Here is a 26,633-nt window from a genome sequence, read left to right on the forward strand (position 1 = left end):
GTTTAAAAACACCTTTAATGAAAGCCAAAGAGCTTTAAATGCATTTCTGTGATTTATAGCCAATGGGGGCGCCATTTCACCCTATTTTTGCAAGGGCGCCCTTCAGTTTAGCATACCTCATACTCCATTACTTTAACTAGTAGTAGCAGGTGGCTAGTGTTTCTTTCTTTCTTTCTTTCTTCTTTCTTTCTTTTATAAGCAGCTGACTAATCAGCGATCGTGAAAATAATTAATAACAAACGCAAGGTTTGTCCCTACACTGAGTATGCGAAATCATTTTTTTTATGGGTAGAAAAGAGTTAAAAACACCTTCAACGCCTTTCACTCACGAAAGTGTCATACGTTTGGGGTACATCCCAAGACCTTCTCTCTCTCTCTCTACCTAATATCTCTCTATTAATTAAGAAAAAAAGTCTTTCTTAAGTCCATCACATTTGTTAAAAGGAAAATGATATGGAGACCGAGAGTACCACGGAGAGACCAGCAACGAGAATGCGCCATGTGTGCAATAAAAAAATAACATTTTTTGTTTATTTTTCCTAAATCAAAGGCATGTTCATGTCACTTGTGATTTTTTGGTGATAACCCATTTGCTCCGTCCCCTGCTCGATGGTGCACTAGAAGGAAAAAAAGAGAGGAATAAGGGGATCATATGAAGCAAGGAATCAAGTCCTTGAAAGAGCCCTTGGGAATTGGGGATCAAATGAACCCTCAATTCTCAAGGTTTCGTGGGTGTTGAGAATGCTGAGAACATAAGACTAACTTTGATCAAAGTAGGCATGCCTTTGCAGTGCATGGCATGGCAAGAGCAAAATCCATCTGCTCTAACTCTAGAATTTATGGCAACTGAATGGATGGTGAAAATGTAGGAAATAACTAGTCTGTATTCATCAATAAAGAACCTACAAATTGGACGTCTTACAAAAAATCCTCAAATGGGGTGGCTTTTACACCACCATTAGTGACAAGGCCTAGTAGTAAATATGGTTTGGATGATTGAGCAAGTGACCAATAATTGTACTTTCACCTACTCATATTTTCCACCCATCCATCACATAAAACCCCTCATAATTGCCAAAAATCAGCTGACAACCAATAAAAAAGGTGATTAATTAGGTGTGGAGTGCCATTATCAGATCGAGGGTGTGTGAATATCATTTCCTATTAACTAAAATGGATGGTACCAACTTAATTTCCCGAATCTGGTAGTTTAATCATCGTTTAGAAAATCATAAACACAAAATACAACCAATGCTAAGGATCAAACCCGAACAATCCAGGTGCTATTCTCAAAAGAGGCCCTAGGGTGCTCGGTACAAACTTCCTAGCAAAGAGGAAGCAAATCGAGCTACTAGTACCATTATAAGCACAATTGGACCCAAACCGTACCCGATTCAAAAACCTTACAGTTACATCTTTCCTTCCGAAACTCGCCGGGTGTGACCCGCCCCTCGACCAATCGACCCAAGTGATGCTCCTATTGGAATTCAGCTCGGGGAATAGCTTTGTTACAAGTGTAGAGAAATAGTGCTCATCCATGTAACAAGGTGGCCTACAATGTTCACGAAAGACGGCGTAATATTTTTTATCGGAGACCATCTCAACGGCGATCTTGCGGTTGGATTCGAACCATTGGGAGCCCTTACGCCAGTCATTGATAGATAAAACAGGCCACATGCGCTTGTTGTATCGGCCACGGCCGACTTTTCTCGGGTCATCAAAGGAGCCAATGAAGGTATGGTTAGAGTTGATGAGGTAGTCGTAGATTGTGGTGAAGTTGAATAGAGGAATGCATGTTTCTGAGAGCAAGATGAATCTCTCGTTAGAGAAGTCGAGGAGGGCGTTGGCAAGGAGACGCCTCTCCGCATTGATCATTGACGATCTTCCCCATTCTACTGGCTGAAAAATATAAACAGATGGTTTGTTGGTGATACAGGCAACCCAAATAAATAGACTATAGAGTTTATGCTAGAGCATGGAGAAAGGAAAAAAATGAAAGGAAAATTGTAAAGGATTGACAGGTTTTACATATCGATAGCCAAGGTGATGTTCTTTGACCTGGTGGTCGATGGTTCAATCCCATCTTGCAGTAGAGAACAGCCACCTCAGATGGAATTAAATGAATACGACAAAATCTGCCAAAAAGTGAGCCTATGTGGCTATTCTCTTAGGCAAAAGTCAGCTGCAAAAATGGCTTTCCCTCAAAATTTTCTACTATAAATATATACTCACACACACACATATCCGCTTGTACCATCTGCGAAATGCCTTCTGCGATGGTCCCTAACAAATCCCTATATATACATATTTACGGGAAGTGATATATCCGGCCCCTTTTGTGACACCCAGCTGCAGTGTATCAATGACTATGACTGGCAGAGGGGCTGATGTACTTCACGTCAAAAGGATTCAATGGTGCTGATTGCCACGTACATTGCTGCCGGGTGTCCCAACTCCCAAGTAATCAACATGGGCGGATATATAACTAATCATATTTATTTATGTTACAGCTTTTTATTAGTTTTTTTACTGATGTTATAATACTCAATGCTATCAACATTCAATCAGAAACTGTTAAACAAAGTAATGCTACTACTAATAATAAGTCGTTTGCACACTCCATGGTAAAACCCAAATTTTTTAATCTCATAGGGGGGCATGTATGTGAAAGCAAAAGCAAAGGATCATATGGAAGATCACGAGGCGACCCCCACTTGGTCTTGATCATAGTTAGCAACACCGTAAACCCGTTTCACCGCTCCTTCCTCCTTCAACATCTCTCTCTCTAGCAGAGAGTTTCAAGAAAAGACTCATGGATATCAATCCCCTTTTCTGAATGGATGTAGAGTTGCCTATTATTTAGTTGGTTGCTAAATGAAGATTTTCCCATTTAAGTAAGGGCACAACCAAGCAAAGATACCAGGTGGAAAAATTCTTGTAGAAGAGAAAGCCTGAAAGATGTAGATACTGTATTCTCTCTTCTTTTTTTTCTCCCTTTTATTTTTTGCCCATTTTCATTTGGTTTTTTCACCTTTTTTCATATATGCCGTTTCACCTCCTTCAAATTTTCAACATCTTCCCCTTCTATTTTTTGCCCATTTTCATTTTAGCCCAATATTAGGTTTTGGGCTTACAATTGGCTGTCATAATTCATAAATCATAATCTGAAAAAAATATGGCCTTAGCATTCTGTTTCATATTCTTATGGGGATTTTCTCGTTTCTCCTTTTCAAGAGAAAATTAACGATGAGATATCTTCCCTCCTCAATGTTGGCACAACAATTTTGTTCAAGATTCTATCATTTCACGCCTGAGAAACAAGTCGGATGAAAATAGCAGTTATAATTATTAAATTCAATTTTCAGCTTTAATGTATGCCTAAGGGGGTCTAAGTGTATTAGAAACCACAGGGGGTCTGTAGACACCCCATTTTGACAGGGCCCTAAACCCGTGTATCTGAATGAAATCCCGGGGTCAGGCGTAAAATAAATGGAATTAATCTGAGCCTAACCCGATTGGCAGTTGAAAATCTCAACCCGAACTTCATGAATCAACCCAGGTCGCATCCCAACCCGTGTCTCGAGCTCGAGCCGGGCGTAGCTTAAAGAAATATAAAAGGGGGGGGGTCAATCATATCATTCTTCAAAATAAGGGTTTGGGCAAAGAGGAAATCAACCCATCCTTAAGGGTATTTTTGGATATTCGCATTGCTTGCTTGAGAAGCAATAATTATAAGCCATAGGATCAACAAAGAAAATGTGTGGGTAGGATGAGGGGAGAAATAGATTTTCTAGGGTTTGTAAAGGCAATGGAGGAGATCAAGGGTGGAGATCATCTCAACAAAAAAAAAAAAAAAAAAAAGAGGATGCCACATAGATGGCTAGGATTAGACTTAGGATAACCCTAAGTATAAAACAAAGGGGAGTTCTTGCATGAGGGGAGAGGGAGAACTCATCCATTTTCAAAAGAAAAAAACAAAGAAAAAAAAAAAGAAAGAGAGGAGGAGCTGCTGCCACCACCACCTTCCTCCCTCTTCCTCCGGCCGAAATCCGGCAAAACCCACCACCACCTCCCTCTTCCTCCGGCCGAAATCCGGCAAAACCCACCACCACCTCCATCTTCCTCCTCCGTTCCTTTCTACCACCATCACCACCAACCTCAGCCAACAAACAACCATTAAAAAAAATAAAAAAAAGAAGTCACCACCATCTTCTCCGGTGAGCTTGCCGGAATCCGGCAAGCCTATCTTGAGCCACCACCACCGGCCACCTTCTGCCACCCCCCCCAACTCGTTTTCAATCTCCACCTCCACCTTCCCCTTTCACCCACAATCCCTACCTCCATCTCCCTCCCTACAAAACCCTCTGCCGAAACCCATTTTTTTTCCACCACCGCCGACCACCTCCGTCGTCTTATTTTTATTTCTCTCCACCAGCCACCACCACCTCCAGCCACCACCACCCACCACTTCGAAAATCCTCCCCCATCTCCACCCTCACCTCCCTCCAAACCAAAAACCCAAACCACCCTCCTCCACAGCCACCACATCAAAACCCTTTTTTTTTCCACCACCACCGACCACCTCCGTCGTCTTATTTTATTTCTCTCCACCAGCCACCACCACCTCCAGCCACCACCACCCACCACTTCGAAAATCCTCCCCCATCTCCACCCTCACCTCCCTCCAAACCCAAAACCCAAACCACCCTCCTCCACAGCCACCACATCAAAACCCATTTTTTAAAAAAAAACAAAAAAACAAAAAAACCTCCACCGAACCACCACCCTCTCCAAACCCATTTCGCCAACACCTCTGCAACTACACCTCCACCATCACCCACCTCCACAGCCGCCCATCCTCCTCCACCGAGCCGCCACCCCCATTAAACCCTCCTCTCTTCCCACCTCGCCGCACCTCCACCATACCCGAACCAACCCCATCAGCCGTCACCTCCACCTACCCACAACCTCTGCAATATCACCACCTCCATCGACCACCGAAACCCACCGAAACCCTCTCCTCCACCTCATTGCTTTATCCACGCCACCATCAACCACCTCCCTCGCCGTCGGCAAGCCCACCACTTCCAAACCCATATCAAAACCGCCGACGAATCCGATCCCCATCCCCCATCAACAACCACATCCACCATTTTCTAATCCCAAACCCATTTCGGTTTTTACCCAAAACCCATTTGTAAGACCCAAACCCCCCTCCATTTGCAAAAAAAAACAGAGCAATATAGAGAGAGAGAGAGAGAGAGAAAGAGAGAGAGAGAGAGCTAAGAGAGAGAGGGGTTTTGGCAGGTTCCCCCCCATTCCCCCCTTTTTGCCTCAACCAACCTCCTTCCGTGGCCAGCACTCGATTCTGACAATCTGCAAACACTTTCGGCATTCTGGGAAATTTCGCAATCATTGGCACTCTACATTGTAAGCGCAATTTCCTGCGATCCATAGGTATGATTCATTCCCCTCAAGCTTTTACATGGTATTCTCTTTCAAATTCATGGTGTTCATGGCGCTGCTATGAGTGTTTATTTGTTCTTGAGGCGTTATGCTTGCCCTGATATCATGAGTTGCAAGTCTGTCTTCACAGTTTCTAGAGATTATAGGAGGACATACCCTAATAGTTTTATTTCAGTTTGAATATTTTTGAGCTCTCAATCTTGGAAATCTATCATTGCCTACCTGGTCATCTTTGCCGTTTCCCTTGTGCCAATTTACAAAGAAATATGCCAAGTAATCTCACTTCTTTATGTAATTTTTGGATCCATGTTGCTTGAATATTTAAAATCGGGTTCCACTTTCCTTGTAACTTGATTTTCTTTAGGCCCGAATCTTAGGGCTTTCCTGATCATGTGTTGCTTTGATATTTTGAACTAAATTGAATTCATTGCTATTGTGAAACCTTGGTCAATGATATCTTGGACTACACCCAACCGCCATTTTCATTTTAGCCCATAGCAACCTCTCCATTAGCAGTACGGGCATTACCTTGTTTTGTTGGGCGCATCAACTTCATCTGTTTCCAGTTAAAATGCCCATGGCCCATTGGTCCTGTTCTCCATCTACATGTTTCCCTTGGCGTTTATGTTTATGTTCCATCTTTGTTGGGCTCAGTCTTCTCGTACCTGTATAAGGGTTTCAAAAGGGCCTTCATTGTAGCTCGGGTTTCATTGTTTGTTTCAGGATATGAAAGAGGCTATGACGGAACGTATCTTGAGCCAACCCCTTCCCTTCCTGCCTTAGAGTCTTCGCAGGTTAAGGGATTTCTTCCTCTTTAGAGTCAGTCCTAGAGAGTTTAGGAGTCGGTTTTACCATCCTAGGGTTTAGGTGTCTGTCCTACCCCTGTAGAGTTTAGGATTCTGTCCTATCCCTTCATAAAATTTAGGATTCCGTCCTTCCATCTTTCAGAGTCAGTCTTCAGCATAGGAGTCAGTCCTTCAGTCTTTTAGGGGTCTGTCTTATCATCATAGGGGTTAGGATTCTGTCCACCCTCTCATCAAGTCATGTGATTTTGTCCGCTCCTGCAAGGTATAGGATGTTGTCCAACCCTTGCAGAGTCGTGACTCTGTTCATCCCCCCCCGCAAAGCATAGGATGCTGTCCAACCTTTGCGGGATATCAGGAGCCTGTCCTCCCCTTGTGATGATAGGATTCTGTCCTCTTGTGTCGAAAAAATCAAAAACATCTGAAAAATAAAAAATCCCAAAAACTCGAGTCATTAGGAGTAGTTAGGAAATCCAGTTCCGAACTACGGATGGCTTGATCCCTAGCTGAGGGGTACGTAGGCAGCTCAGGCGTGCTGCTGGCATCCTGAGTGCAGTCAACCTTTTTTTTATCCCCTTTTTTTTCTCACCTTTCCGTCCGAACTACGGATGGCTTGATCCCTAGCTGAGGGGTACGTAGGCAGCTCAGGCGTGCTGCTGGCATCCTGAGTGCAGTCACCATTTTGCAAATATTTCCCACAACTTCATAACTTTCACAACTTCAAAACCTTCCAAAACTACAAAAATTCTTCAAAATAACTTTACCAACAATTTTCAAAAGATCTTCCCATAGAGTTAGGAGTCAGTCCTAGACTTTTGGGGTGTCTTAGAGTTAGGAGTCTGTCCTGATTTGTTGCTTTGTCATGTCCGGTCGTATGAGTGTCCCTAGAGTTAGGAGGCCTCAGGTCGTGGTCGGTTAGACACTTAGTCGAGCCGATGGCTAGACTAGAACGCGCTTAGATAGCCCACGGTTTTCCTTAGGACGCACAGCCTAGTCACACCTAGGGTGTAGGGTTCACTGGCATTAGTTAGGGCATACAGGGAGTCCTAAAAATCACCATTCACTTGAACTTAAGTAATGTCGCAAGAAGCTTTAAAAACTAGTCGGGTCTAGTTAATCGAGTCTAGGATAGCGGTTCTAGAGGGTTAGGCATTGTAGTTTAGCATAGGTCGCCGAACTACGTTGGCTCTGATTCTTCCCGAGGCCGGGATACGTAGTGCAGCTAAGATGGATGGCCATCTTGGTCCGAGTCAATTACCGCATTAGAGTTTAGAGTTTGTCGTGTGGAGTCGTGTTGTGTTGTGTGTTTTGCTATGTTTTCTTACTTTCATGTACAGATCCTATACTTTTAGCTGTAGCATGCATGTGTTTGTCCACCAGAACATAGACACCAATTAGGCATGACACTCATAACCTAGCTATTCTTAGGTGTCATATCTTTCATTTCTTTTTGTGTGTGCTTCTTATTCATCTCCGAGACATGCATGATTAGCTAGACGTTATCTCGGGGATATTCGTTCCTATTTCACATGATTTTTACCCAAAACTCTTCAAAGTTAATAATAAATGGCATAAGAGACCAGGTGCTCGCACTTGGGCGAATCGGGGGCGCCTAATCCCTTCCCCATTCGTCATCAGGCACGGACCCTTTGTATCTCTGGTTATCTGTTGCGACAGAGCACAGCATGGGATCCAGGGCCCACTTCCTTGGATGGCGACTCTTTCTTTGCTTAAGATGCGTCTCGAATCCGGGCTGGTCCCCGAATCGAGAGGTATCTCACTTTACATCGCCGCTCATGCTGTGAGGGGCACTCTTTCGAGAGTTCCTTGGCGGAGCTCTCCTTCACGTGGATGATCCTGAGACTCGCGTGGGGGCACGTCCCCCCGCCCCGTCTCGGATCGGGGTCCACAGATTGGCGACTCTGCTGGGGAAATTTTGAAACATTGCCTAACTCTGTAAAAATGCCATTTTTAATTAATTTTGAGGAAATTTGGGTCAAAACCAAGTTAAATGGGAACTTTATCGTTAGAAATCCAGGGGCACCAAGTAGGTGCGTAAATAAAACAAGGGATTCACACACTGCACATCATGCATTATCATATTCTTTACTTCTCTCATTATTTTCATTATTGGCCTCAGGGAATAGATATGACGCGCACCAGATGGGAGCCGTTGTATCTATTTTCGAGCTATGCGCCGGAGCTGCAGCCGTAGACACTGGGTGTGCTGGTGTTCTACAGCAGCCGATGAGCAATGAACATACTCTGTATAATGCTGGGTGTGCTGGCGTTATACATCAAGGGTATGGTCATAGGCATAGTACCCTGCAGAAATGCCTGGGCCCTACTTTCATTTCATTATATTATGTATATATATATTAGTTGCTCCCTTTAGAACCAAAATTAGGGAACCCTTGCTAGGACACTATATATATGTACTCATATAGGACGAACATATGTTGCTTACACATGTGAAGCCTAGAGTTAGGAGCCTTGTCCAATTTGTAGACTAGGGTAGCTCACCTTGCGTGGCTACAGCGCGGTCCTAGTACACTCATCAGTCTGTCACGAGTCGAGACCTCCTTGGCTCCGTTAGACTAGACTAGGGTTGGTGCCCCTGGTTAGGATGTATATATATGTATACATATTTGTTATTAGATTAGGGTTTACTTCCTAGTTCAGTTTTCCTTCATAATCTAATCAATTATTCCTCTCTCTCCATTCTATGGATTATCATCAGATGCTTGGCTCTTTTGGCCATGATCTATCGCCCATGAGCCTGATCCTTTGATTGATCCTGATCAGACCATGTTCCACATGTTGATTGTGAGTCTATCTTACCACTATCATTATCGTAGTGTGTATTCTTGCTGAGAACCCTGCTTTATCTTGATCATGACGGCATACTCTTCATGTTTAGTTGCTGAGACCCTCCTAGTATAGCCGTCATGCTGCCGATTTTTTTTTCAGAACCCTTGAGCGTAATCATTATCCTTTTGGGTTCGTTGACAACCATGTGCTTACCTTACCACATCTCCTAGTGTGGCTGTTATGCTGTCGAATTTTCTCCAAATACTTTGAGTGTGGTCATCATCCTTTTAGGCTTGTTGACGAACCATGTACTTGCCGTACCACATCTTCATGTACAACCGTTAAGCTGTCGGATTTTGATCCAAGGGAAGGTGTCTTTGTGCTGCCTTTTGTTTCAACTTGCGCATTACATTGTCATGCGATTAATTCTCATTGAGCCTAGTGTTTATGGTGTCCATGACAGGAGTCTTAGTCACTCGTCTACCATCAACCCCAAACGAGCTTTCATCTCTAAACGCGCTTGGTCTAGCCCGCTACCTGATAGACAGGGATCCCCCTCATTATTCTTGAACTCAAATGCTTCTGAGAACCCTGCACATAACCGTGTTGCACCTCCTACACCCACCATGGGAACCATTTCACCCATTCAACCCTTCATGGATCTCGCCACCTTTACCTGTACCACCTCTGGGCTGGAAATGATTGAGAAGGAAAAAGAAAAATGTGAGAGCTTGAACTCCTTGAAAACATCATACCAGAGAAAGCCTTGCCATGGTCAGGTACTAAAGAACAATTTGAGCTGGGTCAACAGAAACCAAAGAGGCCCTCCCTTCTGAGATTCTAACTCCAGGATTGTTCTCTCCAATCATTATCATCATTAATGAACACGTTGTCCTTGAACTTTCAGCGCCAATCCGTTGCCTCCGATGAAGTGTCACATCTTTGAAATTTGCTTTGAAGTGTGTATACCAACCTTCCTGTCAAAGTTGGTAAATCTAACCATGCCAATATCAATTCTAAGTATGTTGTGTTTATTGGTCTCTCTCATTCTGAGCCAATGTCCAATCTTTTGTTGAATTTGATGAAGAGCCTATCGTGGCGCGTCAAAAATCAATGCATGTACTTCAAACATTCAATGCAACGAACATTTGATTCCAGTGTCGTCAGTATTCTTGTATATGTTCACTCTTGGATCTAATGTTAATAAACAAATTAAGACACCCCCCTCAGACGAGGATGCCGATGAAATTTTCCTCGAGATTTGAAAGCTGATCAAACGAGGGGAAGAGCGTCGAGCAAAGCCACTCGAAGATGAAATCGAGACCGTGGATAGTGGTATCCAAATCCGAAACTCGGGAAATAAGGATTGGCAAAATCTCCCGAAGAGCGCAAAGAATCGATAAACCTATTTAGAGGGATCAAATAAGTGTTGCTTGGTCCTATGAGGATAAACCGGAAGCGTATCTTGACACTGTTCAACGTGAGTCACCCTCAGCTTCAGACATCGGGTCGAAAAAGCGAAAATTTCAAACGAAGAATACCAGATATCAAGTGAAGTTAATGAAAAATTGAGAGAAGACTTTCGGACAACAAAGTCATGAGCATAGAACATGAACCCCAAAAAGAATACTTGGGCTATACATTCCGATGGAATTTCAAGTTAGAGCATTCAAGGAGTAGGGGCCTCCCCGACATCCAATAATAAAAAAAAAGATAGAATCCAGAGAAGAAAGGGGAAGGGAGCATGCCCCACGTCAACTTCTCGAGAGCGTCAGAATCTCAAAAAGAAGAACTAATAAATAGATTGAAAGATTTCAAAATCTTCAGCATTCAGAGAAGACCCAGAGTCGTAGAATCCCGAATATCAGTGCGAGATCCCAAAGAAAAGTGGGAATTCAATCAGTCTAGCTTGCACAGTGCAGATGAAGTCTTGCCAGGAAATGCCGCCAGACTCCTAAAAAAAAAAAAAGAACAAGAGAAAAAAGTTCAAAGCCATTGAACCTTAGCCATTCAAGAAGCTTGTATGCCAAAAAACCAGAAGGCCATCCTTGGACGCCTGAGCCTTAAATGCCAAAATCCCAATTTTAAAAAAAGAATCCTTTTGCAAACACCTTCGAGCCTCAACAAAATCAAACATTATTTTCAAGCACCCACAAACCAGAGGTAGTTCCTTCCGAACTACGTCTGACCTGATCCCTTTCTCCAGGGTACGTAGGCAACCTGATCAATTCAGGTTCGGTCAACCTTGGGAATACAAGTCAAATTATTCCCTTTCAACCTTTGGAATAAAAATCAAAATATTCCCTTTCAACTTTTGAGCTAAAAGCCAAATCATTATGTTCCAAACCCCAGCAAACTACGCGGACCTGATCCTCCATTTTTGGGGTACTTAGGCAACCTGACCAATCCAGGCTCGGTTGAAACTTTGAAATCCAAAGGAAATATCCAACCCTTTTGAACCCAAGCACACCTAGAAAGTCCTTCTGGTGAACAAGCAGAGGTTCAAAGTAAAAAAAAAAAAAAAACGTTGGAGTCTGAAGACCCGCTAGGCTGAAAACCCGAGAGGGCGGTCTAGGCAAAATTTAGGGTCATTCACCCGCTAAGTTGACCACTGAAAAGTCGGCTTAGGCAAAAATTAGGGTATCAAGCCCGCTGGATTGAAAACCCGAAAGGGCGATCCAGGCAAAAGTTAGGGCAAGCGGTCCGTCAGATTGAAAACCTGAAAAGGCAATCTGGTCAATGGCAATGACTTCCAACAAAAAGCGAATCATTGAGATGGAGAAACAGTCTTCAACCAGGGAAAATCTCGGAGTCCAAGTAGTGCCAGCAAGCTTACTTTAACATTCCTTTAAACTAGGGGCATTGAAACCGAGCAATCCGAAAGGGATAATAACCATGACGGAAACACCGAAAAAGGAGAGTAGTGCCTCTTGACACGGTCTTCGAAATACTCTGAGAGTGGCTAAGCCATACCCTTAAAAAATGACACATCAGATCCAAGAATGAGTCGAAAGCGAATCGAGTCCTTCGAACAACAAGAATCTTCTTTGATTGAGTCCTTGGAAATCTGTTCCACCTCCATATTTGTGTTCCCTTTTCTTGCAAAGTCCAAACTGTCGGGTGCTGGAAGAATGGGAGCGTGTCCTCCAAAATGCAAAGAAAATTCAGAGTAAATCCTGGTTTAGATATCAGAAGGGGCAGGAGACATCTTGTTCAAACCTACCAGAGACCTTAAGCCTCCAAAAGTGAGCAATGCGAAAGAAGGGATTCTCAGACCCAGCCATCATGGTGATTGTCCTACTCTCTCCATACACAAAAAACTGTGCAACCTCAAGCTTTCATGAAACGAAGCATCTTTTCTTCAACCATCATTGTCCTGCCTCCTTAAAACTCCTGTCATGGAAACACAATATACTAGGGGCATCTTTTATGACTTGTGTCATAAAAGATGTCAAGCACAAAGGCAATCAGTGCCAATGTCTCCAGCAAGTTAAGATAAGAGGAGTACAAGCACATCTCAAGCCAAACCTCTAAACTCCTCAGTTGAGTTCACCCTTCAGAAGAGTCAATTCTCCAAGAAAATCAGTTTTCCCCAGCGGAGTCTAGAATTTGCTCTCACAACCTTCAATCTCCTGCCGAATTCAATTCTCTCAAAGAAATGATCAATACTCAGAACCTCAGCAGATCATGTGAGTCTGGTCCTCAGCAAAGAACTCGCACTCCTATTTTCTCGGCAAGAGACAAAACAATTTTCAAAGGAATCAATCTGAATCAATAAATCAATCAATCAAAATCAAAAGAAATATCCATTCCTTCTGTGTAAGACCCTTGAGAGCATCCAACCAAAGTCTCCCTGAGAGCACCTCACTAAAGTCTCCCTGAGAGCACCTCACCAAAGTCTCCCTGAGAGCACCTCACTAAAGTCTCCCTGAGAGCACCCATTCCTCTTCGTTCATCTGTCAAGATGCTGTCTTCTCAGATCCCAATTTAGGAATGATCATGATGCTGTCTAATCATTCCGCTGTGTTCATCTGTCAAGATGCTATCTTCTCAGATCCCAATTTAGGAATGATCATGATGCTGTCTAATCATTCCGCTGTGTTCATCTGTCAAGATGCGGTCTTCTCAGATCCCAATCCAGGTTTGATCATGATGCTGTCTAATCATTCCGTTGTGTTCATCTGTTAAGATGCTGTCTTCTCAGATCCCAATTCAGGTTTGATCATGATAACTGTCTAATCATTCCGCCGTGTTGATCTGTCAAGATGCTGTCTTCCCAGATCTTAATTCAGCAATGATCATGATGCTGTCTAATCATTCCGCTGTGTTCATCTGTCAAGATGCTGTCTTCTCAGATCCTAATTCAGGAATGATCATGATGCTGTCTAATCATTCCGCTGTGTTCATCTGTCAAGATGCTGTCTTCTCAGATCCCAATTCAGGTTTGATCATGATGCTGTCTAATCATTCCGCTGTGTTCATCTGTCAAGATGCTGTCTTCGCAGACCCAAATTCAGGTTTGATCATGATGCTGTCTAATCATTCCGCTGTGTTCATCTGTCAAGATGCTGTCTTCTCAGATCCCAATTCAGGTTTGATCATGATGCTGTCTAATCATTCCGTTGTGTTCATCTGTCAAGATGCTGTCTTCTCAGATCCAAATTCAGGTTTGATCATGATGCTGTCTAATCATTCCGCTGTGTTCATCTGTCAAGATGCTGTCTTCTCAGATCCAAATTCAGGTTTGATCGTGATGCTGTCTAATCATTCCGCTGTGTTCATCTGTTAAGATGCTGTCTTCTCAGATCCTAATTTAGGTTTGATCATGATAACTGTCTAATCATTCCGCCGTGTTGATCTGTCAAGATGCTATCTTCCCAGATCCCAATTTAGGTTTGATCATGATAACTGTCTAATCATTCCGCTCCGTTCATCTGTCAAGATGCTGTCTTCTCAGATCCCAATTCAGGTTTGATCATGATGCTGTCTAATCATTCCGTTGTGTTCATCTGTTAAGATGCTGTCTTCTCAGATCCCAATTCAGGTTTGATCATGATAACTGTCTAATCATTCCGCCGTGTTGATCTGTCAAGATGCTGTCTTCCCAGATCCCAATTTAGGTTTGATCATGATAACTGTCTAATCATTCCGCCTTGTCGATCTGTTAAGATGCTGTCTTCTCAGATCCCAATTCAGGTTTGATCATGATGCTGTCTAATCATTCCGCCTTGTTCATCTGTCAAGATGCTGTCTTCTCAAATCCTAAATCAGGTTTGATCATGATGCTGTCTAATCATTCCGCTTTATAATCTCCAAATCCCTGAGTAGCTTAATTAGAGGCTGTCTAATTATTCCATTCTGCAATTTGTGAGAGTCTGTCTCACTATCCCTTGAGAGTCCATCTCAGTAGTCTTTTCGAGAATCTGTCTCGTCAATTCATCTTATCAACCCCTCTCGGTGAGAATCTGTCTCGTCGATCCATCTCGTCACCCCCTTGCATCCCTTCCATTGGAAATCTTGGGCCAGTCAAAATGTGTTGTCTGTTCGGCTTTGGCATTCGCGCGACCAGCGCCCTCTGCCAAAGAGGGGCATCTGTAGACACCCCATTTTGACAGGGCCCTAAACCCGTGTATCTGAATGAAATCCCGGGGTCAGGCGTAAAATAAATGGAATTAATCTGAGCCTAACCCGATTGGCAGTTGAAAATCTCAACCCGAACTTCATGAATCAACCCAGGTCGCATCCCAACCCGTGTCTCGAGCTCGAGCCGGGCGTAGCTTAAAGAAATATAAAAGGGGGGGGGGTCAATCATATCATTCTTCAAAATAAGGGTTTGGGCAAAGAGGAAATCAACCCATCCTTAAGGGTATTTTTGGATATTCGCATTGCTTGCTTGAGAAGCAATAATTATAAGCCATAGGATCAACAAAGAAAATGTGTGGGTAGGATGAGGGGAGAAATAGATTTTCTAGGGTTTGTAAAGGCAATGGAGGAGATCAAGGGTGGAGATCATCTCAAAAAAAAAAAAAAAAAAAAAAAGAGGATGCCACATAGATGGCTAGGATTAGACTTAGGATAACCCTAAGTATAAAACAAAGGGGAGTTCTTGCATGAGGGGAGAGGGAGAACTCATCCATTTTCAAAAGAAAAAAACAAAGAAAAAAAAAAGAAAGAGAGGAGGAGCTGCTGCCACCACCACCTTCCTCCCTCTTCCTCCGGCCGAAATCCGGCAAAACCCACCACCACCTCCCTCTTCCTCCGGCCGAAATCCGGCAAAACCCACCACCACCTCCATCTTCCTCCTCCGTTCCTTTCTACCACCATCACCACCAACCTCAGCCAACAAACAACCATTAAAAAAAATAAAAAAAAAAGTCACCACCATCTTCTCCGGTGAGCTTGCCGGAATCCGGCAAGCCTATCTTGAGCCACCACCACCGGCCACCTTCTGCCACCCCCCCCAACTCGTTTTCAATCTCCACCTCCACCTTCCCCTTTCACCCACAATCCCTACCTCCATCTCCCTCCCTACAAAACCCTCTGCCGAAACCCATTTTTTTTCCACCACCGCCAACCACCTCCGTCGTCTTATTTTTATTTCTCTCCACCAGCCACCACCACCTCCAGCCACCACCACCCACCACTTCGAAAATCCTCCCCCATCTCCACCCTCACCTCCCTCCAAACCAAAAACCCAAACCACCCTCCTCCACAGCCACCACATCAAAACCCTTTTTTTTTCCACCACCACCGACCACCTCCGTCGTCTTATTTTATTTCTCTCCACCAGCCACCACCACCTCCAGCCACCACCACCCACCACTTCGAAAATCCTCCCCCATCTCCACCCTCACCTCCCTCCAAACCCAAAACCCAAACCACCCTCCTCCACAGCCACCACATCAAAACCCATTTTTTAAAAAAAAACAAAAAAACAAAAAAACCTCCACCGAACCACCACCCTCTCCAAACCCATTTCGCCAACACCTCTGCAACTACACCTCCACCATCACCCACCTCCACAGCCGCCCATCCTCCTCCACCGAGCCGCCACCCCCATTAAACCCTCCTCTCTTCCCACCTCGCCGCACCTCCACCATACCCGAACCAACCCCATCAGCCGTCACCTCCACCTACCCACAACCTCTGCAATATCACCACCTCCATCGACCACCGAAACCCACCGAAACCCTCTCCTCCACCTCATTGCTTTATCCACACCACCATCAACCACCTCCCTCGCCGTCGGCAAGCCCACCACTTCCAAACCCATATCAAAACCGCCGACGAATCCGATCCCCATCCCCCATCAACAACCACATCCACCATTTTCTAATCCCAAACCCATTTCGGTTTTTACCCAAAACCCATTTGTAAGACCCAAACCCCCCTCCATTTGCAAAAAAAAACAGAGCAATATAGAGAGAGAGAGAGAGAGAGAGAGAAAGAGAGAGAGAGAGAGCTAAGAGAGAGAGGGGTTTTGGCAGGTTCCCCCCCATTCCCCCCTTTTTGCCTCAACCAACCTCCTTCCGTGGCCAGCACTCGATTCTGACAATCTGCAAACACTTTCGGCATTCTGGGAAATTTCGCAATCATTGGCACTCTACATTGTAAGCGCAATTTCCTGCGATCCATAGGTATGATTCATTCCCCTCAAGCTTTTACATGGTATTCTCTTTCAAATTCATGGTGTTCATGGCGCTGCTATGAGTGTTTATTTGTTCTTGAGGCGTTATGCTTGCCCTGATATCATGAGTTGCAAGTCTGTCTTCACAGTTTCTAGAGATTATAGGAGGACATACCCTAATAGTTTTATTTCAGTTTGAATATTTTTGAGCTCTCAATCTTGGAAATCTATCATTGCCTACCTGGTCATCTTTGCCGTTTCCCTTGTGCCAATTTACAAAGAAATATGCCAAGTAATCTCACTTCTTTATGTAATTTTTGGATCCATGTTGCTTGAATATTTAAAATCGGGTTCCACTTTCCTTGTAACTTGATTTTCTTTAGGCCCGAATCTTAGGGCTTTCCTGATCATGTGTTGCTTTGATATTTTGAACTAAATTGAATTCATTGCTATTGTGAAACCTTGGTCAATGATATCTTGGACTACACCCAACCGCCATTTTCATTTTAGCCCATAGCAACCTCTCCATTAGCAGTACGGGCATTACCTTGTTTTGTTGGGCGCATCAACTTCATCTGTTTCCAGTTAAAATGCCCATGGCCCATTGGTCCTGTTCTCCATCTACATGTTTCCCTTGGCGTTTATGTTTATGTTCCATCTTTGTTGGGCTCAGTCTTCTCGTACCTGTATAAGGGTTTCAAAAGGGCCTTCATTGTAGCTCGGGTTTCATTGTTTGTTTCAGGATATGAAAGAGGCTATGACGGAACGTATCTTGAGCCAACCCCTTCCCTTCCTGCCTTAGAGTCTTCGCAGGTTAAGGGATTTCTTCCTCTTTAGAGTCAGTCCTAGAGAGTTTAGGAGTCGGTTTTACCATCCTAGGGTTTAGGTGTCTGTCCTACCCCTGTAGAGTTTAGGATTCTGTCCTATCCCTTCATAAAATTTAGGATTCCGTCCTTCCATCTTTCAGAGTCAGTCTTCAGCATAGGAGTCAGTCCTTCAGTCTTTTAGGGGTCTGTCTTATCATCATAGGGGTTAGGATTCTGTCCACCCTCTCATCAAGTCATGTGATTTTGTCCGCTCCTGCAAGGTATAGGATGTTGTCCAACCCTTGCAGAGTCGTGACTCTGTTCATCCCCCCCCGCAAAGCATAGGATGCTGTCCAACCTTTGCGGGATATCAGGAGCCTGTCCTCCCCTTGTGATGATAGGATTCTGTCCTCTTGTGTCGAAAAAATAAAAAACATCTGAAAAATAAAAAATCCCAAAAACTCGAGTCATTAGGAGTAGTTAGGAAATCCAGTTCCGAACTACGGATGGCTTGATCCCTAGCTGAGGGGTACGTAGGCAGCTCAGGCGTGCTGCTGGCATCCTGAGTGCAGTCAACCTTTTTTTTATCCCCTTTTTTTTCTCACCTTTCCGTCCGAACTACGGATGGCTTGATCCCTAGCTGAGGGGTACGTAGGCAGCTCAGGCGTGCTGCTGGCATCCTGAGTGCAGTCACCATTTTGCAAATATTTCCCACAACTTCATAACTTTCACAACTTCAAAACCTTCCAAAACTACAAAAATTCTTCAAAATAACTTTACCAACAATTTTCAAAAGATCTTCCCATAGAGTTAGGAGTCAGTCCTAGACTTTTGGGGTGTCTTAGAGTTAGGAGTCTGTCCTGATTTGTTGCTTTGTCATGTCCGGTCGTATGAGTGTCCCTAGAGTTAGGAGGCCTCAGGTCGTGGTCGGTTAGACACTTAGTCGAGCCGATGGCTAGACTAGAACGCGCTTAGATAGCCCACGGTTTTCCTTAGGACGCACAGCCTAGTCACACCTAGGGTGTAGGGTTCACTGGCATTAGTTAGGGCATACAGGGAGTCCTAAAAATCACCATTCACTTGAACTTAAGTAATGTCGCAAGAAGCTTTAAAAACTAGTCGGGTCTAGTTAATCGAGTCTAGGATAGCGGTTCTAGAGGGTTAGGCATTGTAGTTTAGCATAGGTCGCCGAACTACGTTGGCTCTGATTCTTCCCGAGGCCGGGATACGTAGTGCAGCTAAGATGGATGGCCATCTTGGTCCGAGTCAATTACCGCATTAGAGTTTAGAGTTTGTCGTGTGGAGTCGTGTTGTGTTGTGTGTTTTGCTATGTTTTCTTACTTTCATGTACAGATCCTATACTTTTAGCTGTAGCATGCATGTGTTTGTCCACCAGAACATAGACACCAATTAGGCATGACACTCATAACCTAGCTATTCTTAGGTGTCATATCTTTCATTTCTTTTTGTGTGTGCTTCTTATTCATCTCCGAGACATGCATGATTAGCTAGACGTTATCTCGGGGATATTCGTTCCTATTTCACATGATTTTTACCCAAAACTCTTCAAAGTTAATAATAAATGGCATAAGAGACCAGGTGCTCGCACTTGGGCGAATCGGGGGCGCCTAATCCCTTCCCCATTCGTCATCAGGCACGGACCCTTTGTATCTCTGGTTATCTGTTGCGACAGAGCACAGCATGGGATCCAGGGCCCACTTCCTTGGATGGCGACTCTTTCTTTGCTTAAGATGCGTCTCGAATCCGGGCTGGTCCCCGAATCGAGAGGTATCTCACTTTACATCGCCGCTCATGCTGTGAGGGGCACTCTTTCGAGAGTTCCTTGGCGGAGCTCTCCTTCACGTGGATGATCCTGAGACTCGCGTGGGGGCACGTCCCCCCGCCCCGTCTCGGATCGGGGTCCACAGATTTAAAAAAATAAAAAAAAAAAAAAAAGATAAAAAAAAGAAAAAAAAAATAAAAAAGAAAGAAGAAAAATTCCCACTTTTCTTTGGGATCTCCACAGGGTCTAAGTGTATTCAATTTTTCAGCTTTAACAAGTTGAATGTGTTAGAAACCACAGGGGGTCTAAGTGTATTTTTCCCTTTATAGAAGTATCATATTAGTTTTCTCTTAATTTTTTGGTTTTAATAATGTTTTTAATCGGTGGATGACATACATTTATCTAAACAAACCTGTTTTTTAATTTATTTTTTTAAACCAAAACGTTTTAAACTCGTTTCATTCATTCAACATTTTTTGGCGTTTTCGTTTTTTTACTGTTTTTTTTACTACATGTTTTTGAACCAATGCCGTATTAAACCCGAATTTTTTCCATCCCTTTTTTTGTTTTGCCGTATCACGTTTTGCTAACTATGGTCTTAATTGTTAGAGTAATTAGGTCAAGCAAGAGGTTGCTTGAAGCATTACACCCAAGGTATCTAACTTGGAATACCAAGTTTGTTGCCTCGAGCTCCTATATATATTAGATACACTAGGGTTTTAATAGGTTAGTGGGCTCTAGCCCAAATAGGCCCACTACACCGGTCCATTATCTTATTGGGCTTATATTAGAACATACATGGGTTATATTATATACCCAACAATCTCCTCCTATGTTCTACATATAGCACAATCCAATAGATAGATAGTGTAATGTTCAAAATAAAATATTGAATCATCCACATCACCATATGGTCTATATCATAAAAAATCTGTAATCCAACTGAAAACATGAATCCTTTTATGACAAACCAAGAGTTTTAGATATACAACAAGCTAAACTCAACCAAAAGGTAGTTTCACATATAAGTGAACCCCACTGATCTTAGATGAATTCATTCATGAGGTATGATTCTCATCGAGATTCAAAATAAAGTTCCACAAAAAGTGAACTCTATGCATACTGAAATGTAAGCATAGCCTTTATGACTTTAGAAGATTTACTCATCAAGTAAGTCATCTTCATCAAAGTCCAAATCAAGACAAGCTTCTCCTTTTTGCCAATCCCTATGAATTACCAAATATGGATTTCATGAAAATGAATCCAATCATTTGTGTAAAACACTAAAGAATCTAGTTCTACCTAAAGAAGAACTTAGTACAATTCTATAATTCACGAAAGTATCTAGTTCTACTTGAAGAAGAACTTAGTACAATTCAAAATGGCTGAAAAAGTATCAGTATCACTCTCACCATGAGCATCATTGTCAAGTTTCAATAAAGAACAAGACCTAAACAGCTTCTTTTGCAAATAACCATTCATAATTGTCAAGTTTCATTAAAGAACAAGATCAAATAGTTTCTTTTGCAAAGAACCATTTCATGTTTCTTTTTGAAATGTTACAGTCATCTTATCCATATTTGAGTTAAGCTGTATCATCAAGTTTGGAATGTACAACCTTTCCCAAAAAGGACATGTCATCAAATGTGGAATGACACACAACAACTGTAAACATCGTCGAAACATATCAAGTGCTTATCTTGGCCAAAAGGGAGATTCGAAGATTCAAAATAACATGGATGTAGGTTAAGTCCTGTCTATATAGACTTTAACCCCATCTCCTCCACAGTTTTGAATATTCGATCTTTGGTCAGCCCCTATATGAGAGCATCGACCATATTATCCTTCGATTTCGTATCAATCAAAGTGATAATCTCGTGTTCTTGAGATAATTCAGCATGGTATTTTCAGCCTAAGATGTCGCCTCTTACCATTAAAGAGTGGGTTCTTCACAATCGTAATTGTAGCTTGATTATCACAGAACACACTTAAGGAACTAATCCTTAACTGGGTCAATGGAATGTCCATAACCAGAATCAAAATCTTTATCTCCTCTGCTTTCATTTGCAACTGAAGCTAGAGCATAAAGTTCCAATTCGACTTCCACACAACAGCAGTCGATTTGCTGTCCCCTGATTCTGATTCCCATGATTCATCAGAATATTCTTCCACGATAAGTGGATGGCCACCATAGTTTTGAGCATACTCGTGAGTACACGAAAGATATCTCATCAGCCTCATAAGGGCATTATAGGCTCATGGCCAGGATTGCTAGTAAAACGACTCAGCATGCCAACTATAAAGGCTATGTCTGGCCTAGTGCAACACAAATCATACATGAGACTATCAATCAGTTTAGAATAAGCTAACTGTTCACACTGTCTCCTTCGTTAGAAATCAGCTTCTTGGTATAATCAAATGGTGTCTTAATCGGTTGACACTTACTGCATCCTCAAAATGAAAGTAGTTTTTCATATAATGGGCTAGGCTAAGGGTGATTCCTTGCCTTTCAAAAACTTACTTTTATACCAAGAATGGTGTTAACAACACCCAAGTCTTTTCATGTCGAATTCTTTACCCAAGGTTAGATTCACATTACTCATCACAGAGAGAGATTGGAAACAAGAATCGATATCTACATTCAAGCAAATAATCATGACCTTATTCGACACAAAAAGATAGTAAAGGCATTTATCCGAGTAATTTGTCAGAAACCCAAAGCTCTTTACTACTTTGTCAAATTTCTGATGTCATAATTTAGGTGCTTGATTAAGACCATAACAAACTTTGTATAATCACATACAAATATATACTTACAGCCCATAGTCTTAGCCCCTTTTGGCAAATCGACTAGCTGCCAAGTTAGATTTTCTAACAGAGAGCTCATTTCATCATGAATGGCTTCTGCCCACAACATAGAGTCCTTAGATCTCATCACTTCCTGATAGGATGATGGATCATTGTCCAATTGATAGGTCACAAAGTCCTCACCAAATTCTTGGGCACTCTATCACATGGAGGAGCATATAGAGATTTAGGATGTGATTTACAGTCAAAGTTGCCTCTCCCCAAATGCAACTAGGCATGCCAGCTGTCATTAACATAGAGTTTAACACTTAAGTTAACGTCATGTTCTTACACTCAGCTATGCCATTTGATTGAGGCGAGTGAGGAACAGTAGTTTCAAGGATTATGCCCTGAGAGGCACATAATTCCTTGAACCCAATCAATGTGTATCTTCTCCTTCTCTATCACTCATAACTCTCACACTTGTCAAATTTAATTGACATATTCAATGGTATCTTATGAGTGTTAGTAAGTTAGACAATTTTCTGATAGTGCACATGTCCCAATCTGTTGTGTAACAACTTAGGATCAATTAGCGGTGAACTATCCTAACTAACAGTCTCATTATCTAAACTCAAATCATACATACCATCTATCAAATATGCACAATAAAAATAGTATGAGTTAACAATCAAAAGTTACTCTCTTCTCATCTTCGATTCGAATGAATCGTTTGAGATCATCCAGTCCCACTTGCACATTATTTACTATACATTTTAGTTTTAAAAGAATGCCATTGAGATTCATCAACTTCTTCAGTCGAGTCATCAAAGGTACTCAAAACGGTGTAAAAACAATTCATATATTTTAGACCGAATTAAGTCTTTCGCTTCCATGAATAAAATTCAGACCCACCAAAAGACTAAAGTTTGACAATCTCAAATGGAATAGTATTTTTATCCGTTGTATAATTTAGATGAAATAAGAACCAGAAAGAGTGCACCTGGATGGGAGACGCGGTACCAAATTCAAGATCCGAAGCCAAGAATCAAACCCAAGACGAACTCCAAGAATACAATATGGGTCTTGGACCCAAAAGTAGGATTGAGCCACAAGATGTTTTGACTCCAAAAAACTCCAAAAGTTTGTAACAACAGTAGCTTTGATCCAAGAACCCAAATTTGGATGGTTCTAGATCCAACAAAATAAATTCGTCCCCAACAATTTATCTCCAAGAAAGTGTCGGCCTCCACCAATAAGCAGTTTTAGGCCATCAGAACTTGCAGCCACAAGCAGGGATTCAGACACCAAATTAATTTTGACCCAAATCAACAGATACCCGAGATGTCTCCTCCACTAATTGAAAGATGAGAGCTCAGTTTTTCCGTTTGAACCCCCATTGCCGTGAGAACCTCCAAAGAGATGTGTGAGAGAGGGGTACTGATATCAATTAGATTGGAGAGGGTTTCACCTTTTCACTCTTGTGAAGAGAGAGAGAGAGAGTCACCACCGCTTCCAAACAACTGATGTGGAGAGGAAACCCACTACTAAAACCCCAAATCAAAATCTGTGGGTGAGAAGCCAAAATCGTGTCTGGTGATAAAAATCCCCAAACCAAAATTGGATTTGCAGATGTTGATGGAGGAGGGGAAATATCCAAGTGCTTGCTGTATATGAAGAAAGGACTTCTTGTCCTCATTGGTGAATAACCCAGATGGAAAAATTACCCAAGCGAGAGAACCCGATGGAATAAACCCACATCATTGGATGAATCAAATCTCCCCAAACGATAGATAAAGGCAGACGTCCTCTTTTTTGGGGATAATTCCTTCTTCGTGGAAAAACAAAACGAGTGAGATAGGTTGACAACTAGGGTTGCCGTATTTCCAAGCAAGGGAGAGACGTAGAAAATTAGGGTTTTCTTTTTATTGCTTCAAGATTGTTAGAGTAATTAGGTCAAGCAAGAGGTTGCTTGAAGCATTACACCCAAGGTATCTAATTTGGAATACCAAGTTTGTTGCCTCCAACCCCTATATATATTAGATACACTAGGGTTGCAATAGGTTAGTGGGCTCTAGCCCAAATAGGCCCACTACACCGGTCCATTATCTTATTGGGCTTATATTAGAACATACATGAGTTATATTATATACCCAACATTAATAACATCCCGTGGATCTCCTCTGTCAAATAAAGGAATACAAAAATCAACGACTGATTTTTGTTGGTGGAAGAGGCTTGATGGATCAATGTCCTAGCATCATTAAATCAAGGTGAAAAACCCAATCATATTATTTTAAGCATTCTTCTTACCCCTTACTCATAAGGTCATGTGTACAAGATCTAGACCACTCATCTGGTAGGCCCTACCATTGACCCTAGCAAAATTAAGTACAGACAAAATGAGCCTAACTATCCAACCGTAGGCCTTTGGAGGACTGTAAGTGGATTGTTTATAATTAAATCAAATAAACAGATCAATGGCCCACGTTCAACGAGCAAACAGTTCTTCAACCATATAGGTAATTGATTCACAAAATGCTTCTACTTTTCAGTGCAATTCTTCAACCATATAGGTGATTGATTCACAAAATGCTTATACTTTTCATAGACAACAACAAATAAAGAAAGTTAGTAGTAATAAGGTTGAGTAATGGTGAAAAGCTAACCTTGCTTGGTATCCTACGTCCGAAGAACACAGAAGTCTCTGGTGGCTCCTCCGCGAATTCCGGCGAGGAATGGAGGTAGATGGAGAAGAGCCCCTGATGTCCCTTGAAAAATCTCTCCCAAATTGGACCCAATGGTAATCTACCCCTAGTGAGGAACATGAAGGCAACCTTGGGTATTCTCTCATATGGGTACTCGTTAATACGTGGCACTATGGAAGCTCGCCACATCAGCTCCTCATCGGTCATCGAATGGCGCAGCTGCTTAGGAGCTATCCAATCAGAAAAATTGTAAGAAGAAGAAGAATAGTTACTGAAGAGAGGAATTGATAGAGATGGTGATGAAAAAGAGTGAACGAAAGGGGTGAATTTATCCATCTGGGGGGATGAAATTTCTTCAGAGATGACGAATTTTCGTGCTTGGAAACTGATGAAGAAACCCATGAGGACAAGGGAGAGGAAAATCAAGACAAGGGTAGTGATTTGCAAACTCCCTTCCCTCATCTCCCTCCTACTTCGAAGGGTTAACTCCTTTACCATTATGGCACTCTCCTTGCTCTCTTTCATTTCTCTCTATGTCTTTTAACACTAACGCTTGTATGAATAGTCACCTTTTTCTAGTAAATGGCCCCGTTAGAGAAAGTTCAAGTTAGGAAAAAGGTAGGGTCTGTATAACGTTTGGTGAGAGGGAGAATAATGTGTGGGCGATGCACATGGGAAACGCAGGAGGGTGCAAGAGTTTCATTGAGAAGGATTCCTGTTTGGGACTCAAGTCTACTTGCTGTACAAAGTATGTTGAGGCAACTTTAATGCCTTCTTTTGCCATATTTGGTGCATGGATTGCGACCATGATACTTTTTCGGTGTGGAGGTGCCAACTGGAGGGTTATGTGGTTTACACTAAGTATTGGTGAGAGAGATTTTTGGGTAAAGTAAGGGGTATTTTAGATGGATCTCGTGATTAGTTTGAGTAGTAACGCATGTGGTCATTAGAGGTCTACCTCGGCCTGCTGTTTTTTATTACTTGTATTGGAATTTTGACTGAGAAAACCCCAACGAAATGTTCATCCTAAAATAGCTTGGGTTTTGAAATAAAGGCATTTTCCCATGTAATTTGATGAAGTTGCTGGATTTACTGTATAAAGGCAGTGTGAGAACTATTAACTTAAGAGGGCCATTGTACGGTCCAAAATACCCTCTCATTTTTTTATTTTTTTTTCATCTGCTCTTGTGGTTGTTTTCTTTGCAAGGTCGACCGTCAATTGACTTAAAATTGGTAAAAAGAATCAACTAAAGATTATAAAATAAGGTTGAATCATCAAAAAGATTCGGTTAAATTAGAAAAAGTATGATTGAATCATAAAAAAGGAGTTCAATAAGGAAAAAATCAAGTTGAACGGTAAAAAATCGGGTTGAATAGATTAAAATTGATTTTTACTGGTTCTACCCGATTTCTACTCTTTAAACCGGACTTTTCATTTCAATCCGGGTTTTTACCAATTAAATCCTTTTTTTGTCGAACCTGGTTTTTTGGCTAATCAACACAATTTTTTGCCAATTCATGATTTTTAACAATTCATCCCTATTTTTCGCCAAGAATGTGAAGAAAAATTTAAAAACCAGGCAAAATTGTCTTTTAGCTCGTATGACGACCTTCTCCTCCTCCTCATTTAGATTCCTGATCCTGCATCGCGAGTTAGGAGTCTCAATCCGTCCCTGTATTACTCGAAAGGAAGTCTTATTGGACCCCTTCGGGAATTTATTCTTCTTGGCACGTCGGTTCGGAGCAATGAAGTGAGGTACCTACGATTAGGGATCGAACGCAAAGACTAAACTGCTCCTAAGAGGGCACGCTTCGCTCAGTAAAACATCTCCCTTCCCCATG

At 42.3% G+C, this 26,633-nt stretch overlaps 1 protein-coding gene across 1 annotated transcript; it reads right to left on the reverse strand.

Moving 5' to 3' along the window:
* Window positions 1-1,034: 1,034 nt before the first annotated feature.
* Window positions 1,035-25,488, reverse strand: LOC143884753 (glycosyltransferase BC10-like). The gene is made up of 2 exons (XM_077388511.1): window positions 24,753-25,488; window positions 1,035-1,899 (listed from the first exon to the last, which is right to left on the reverse strand). Exons 1-2 carry the CDS (start codon window positions 25,314-25,316, stop codon window positions 1,255-1,257), a joined length of 1,209 nt encoding a protein of 402 aa, XP_077244626.1. The 5' UTR covers window positions 25,317-25,488; the 3' UTR covers window positions 1,035-1,254.
* Window positions 25,489-26,633: the final 1,145 nt, after the last annotated feature.

The sequence above is a fragment of the Tasmannia lanceolata genome, unplaced genomic scaffold, assembly GCF_043159265.1.
Source record: "Tasmannia lanceolata isolate RefF3 unplaced genomic scaffold, GAP_Taslan_0.1 ptg000008l, whole genome shotgun sequence".
Lineage (NCBI taxonomy): Eukaryota > Viridiplantae > Streptophyta > Magnoliopsida > Canellales > Winteraceae > Tasmannia > Tasmannia lanceolata.

Excerpts from the sequence above, each read along its gene's own strand:
- LOC143884753 (XM_077388511.1), bottom strand. The coding sequence starts at position 25,316 with ATGAAAGAGAGCAAGGAGAGTGCCATAATGGTAAAGGAGTTAACCCTT. Across the intron at positions 1,900-24,752 it reads GACGTAGGATACCAAGCAAG|CCAGTAGAATGGGGAAGATC; the intron begins GTTAGCTTTTCA and ends TATATTTTTCAG.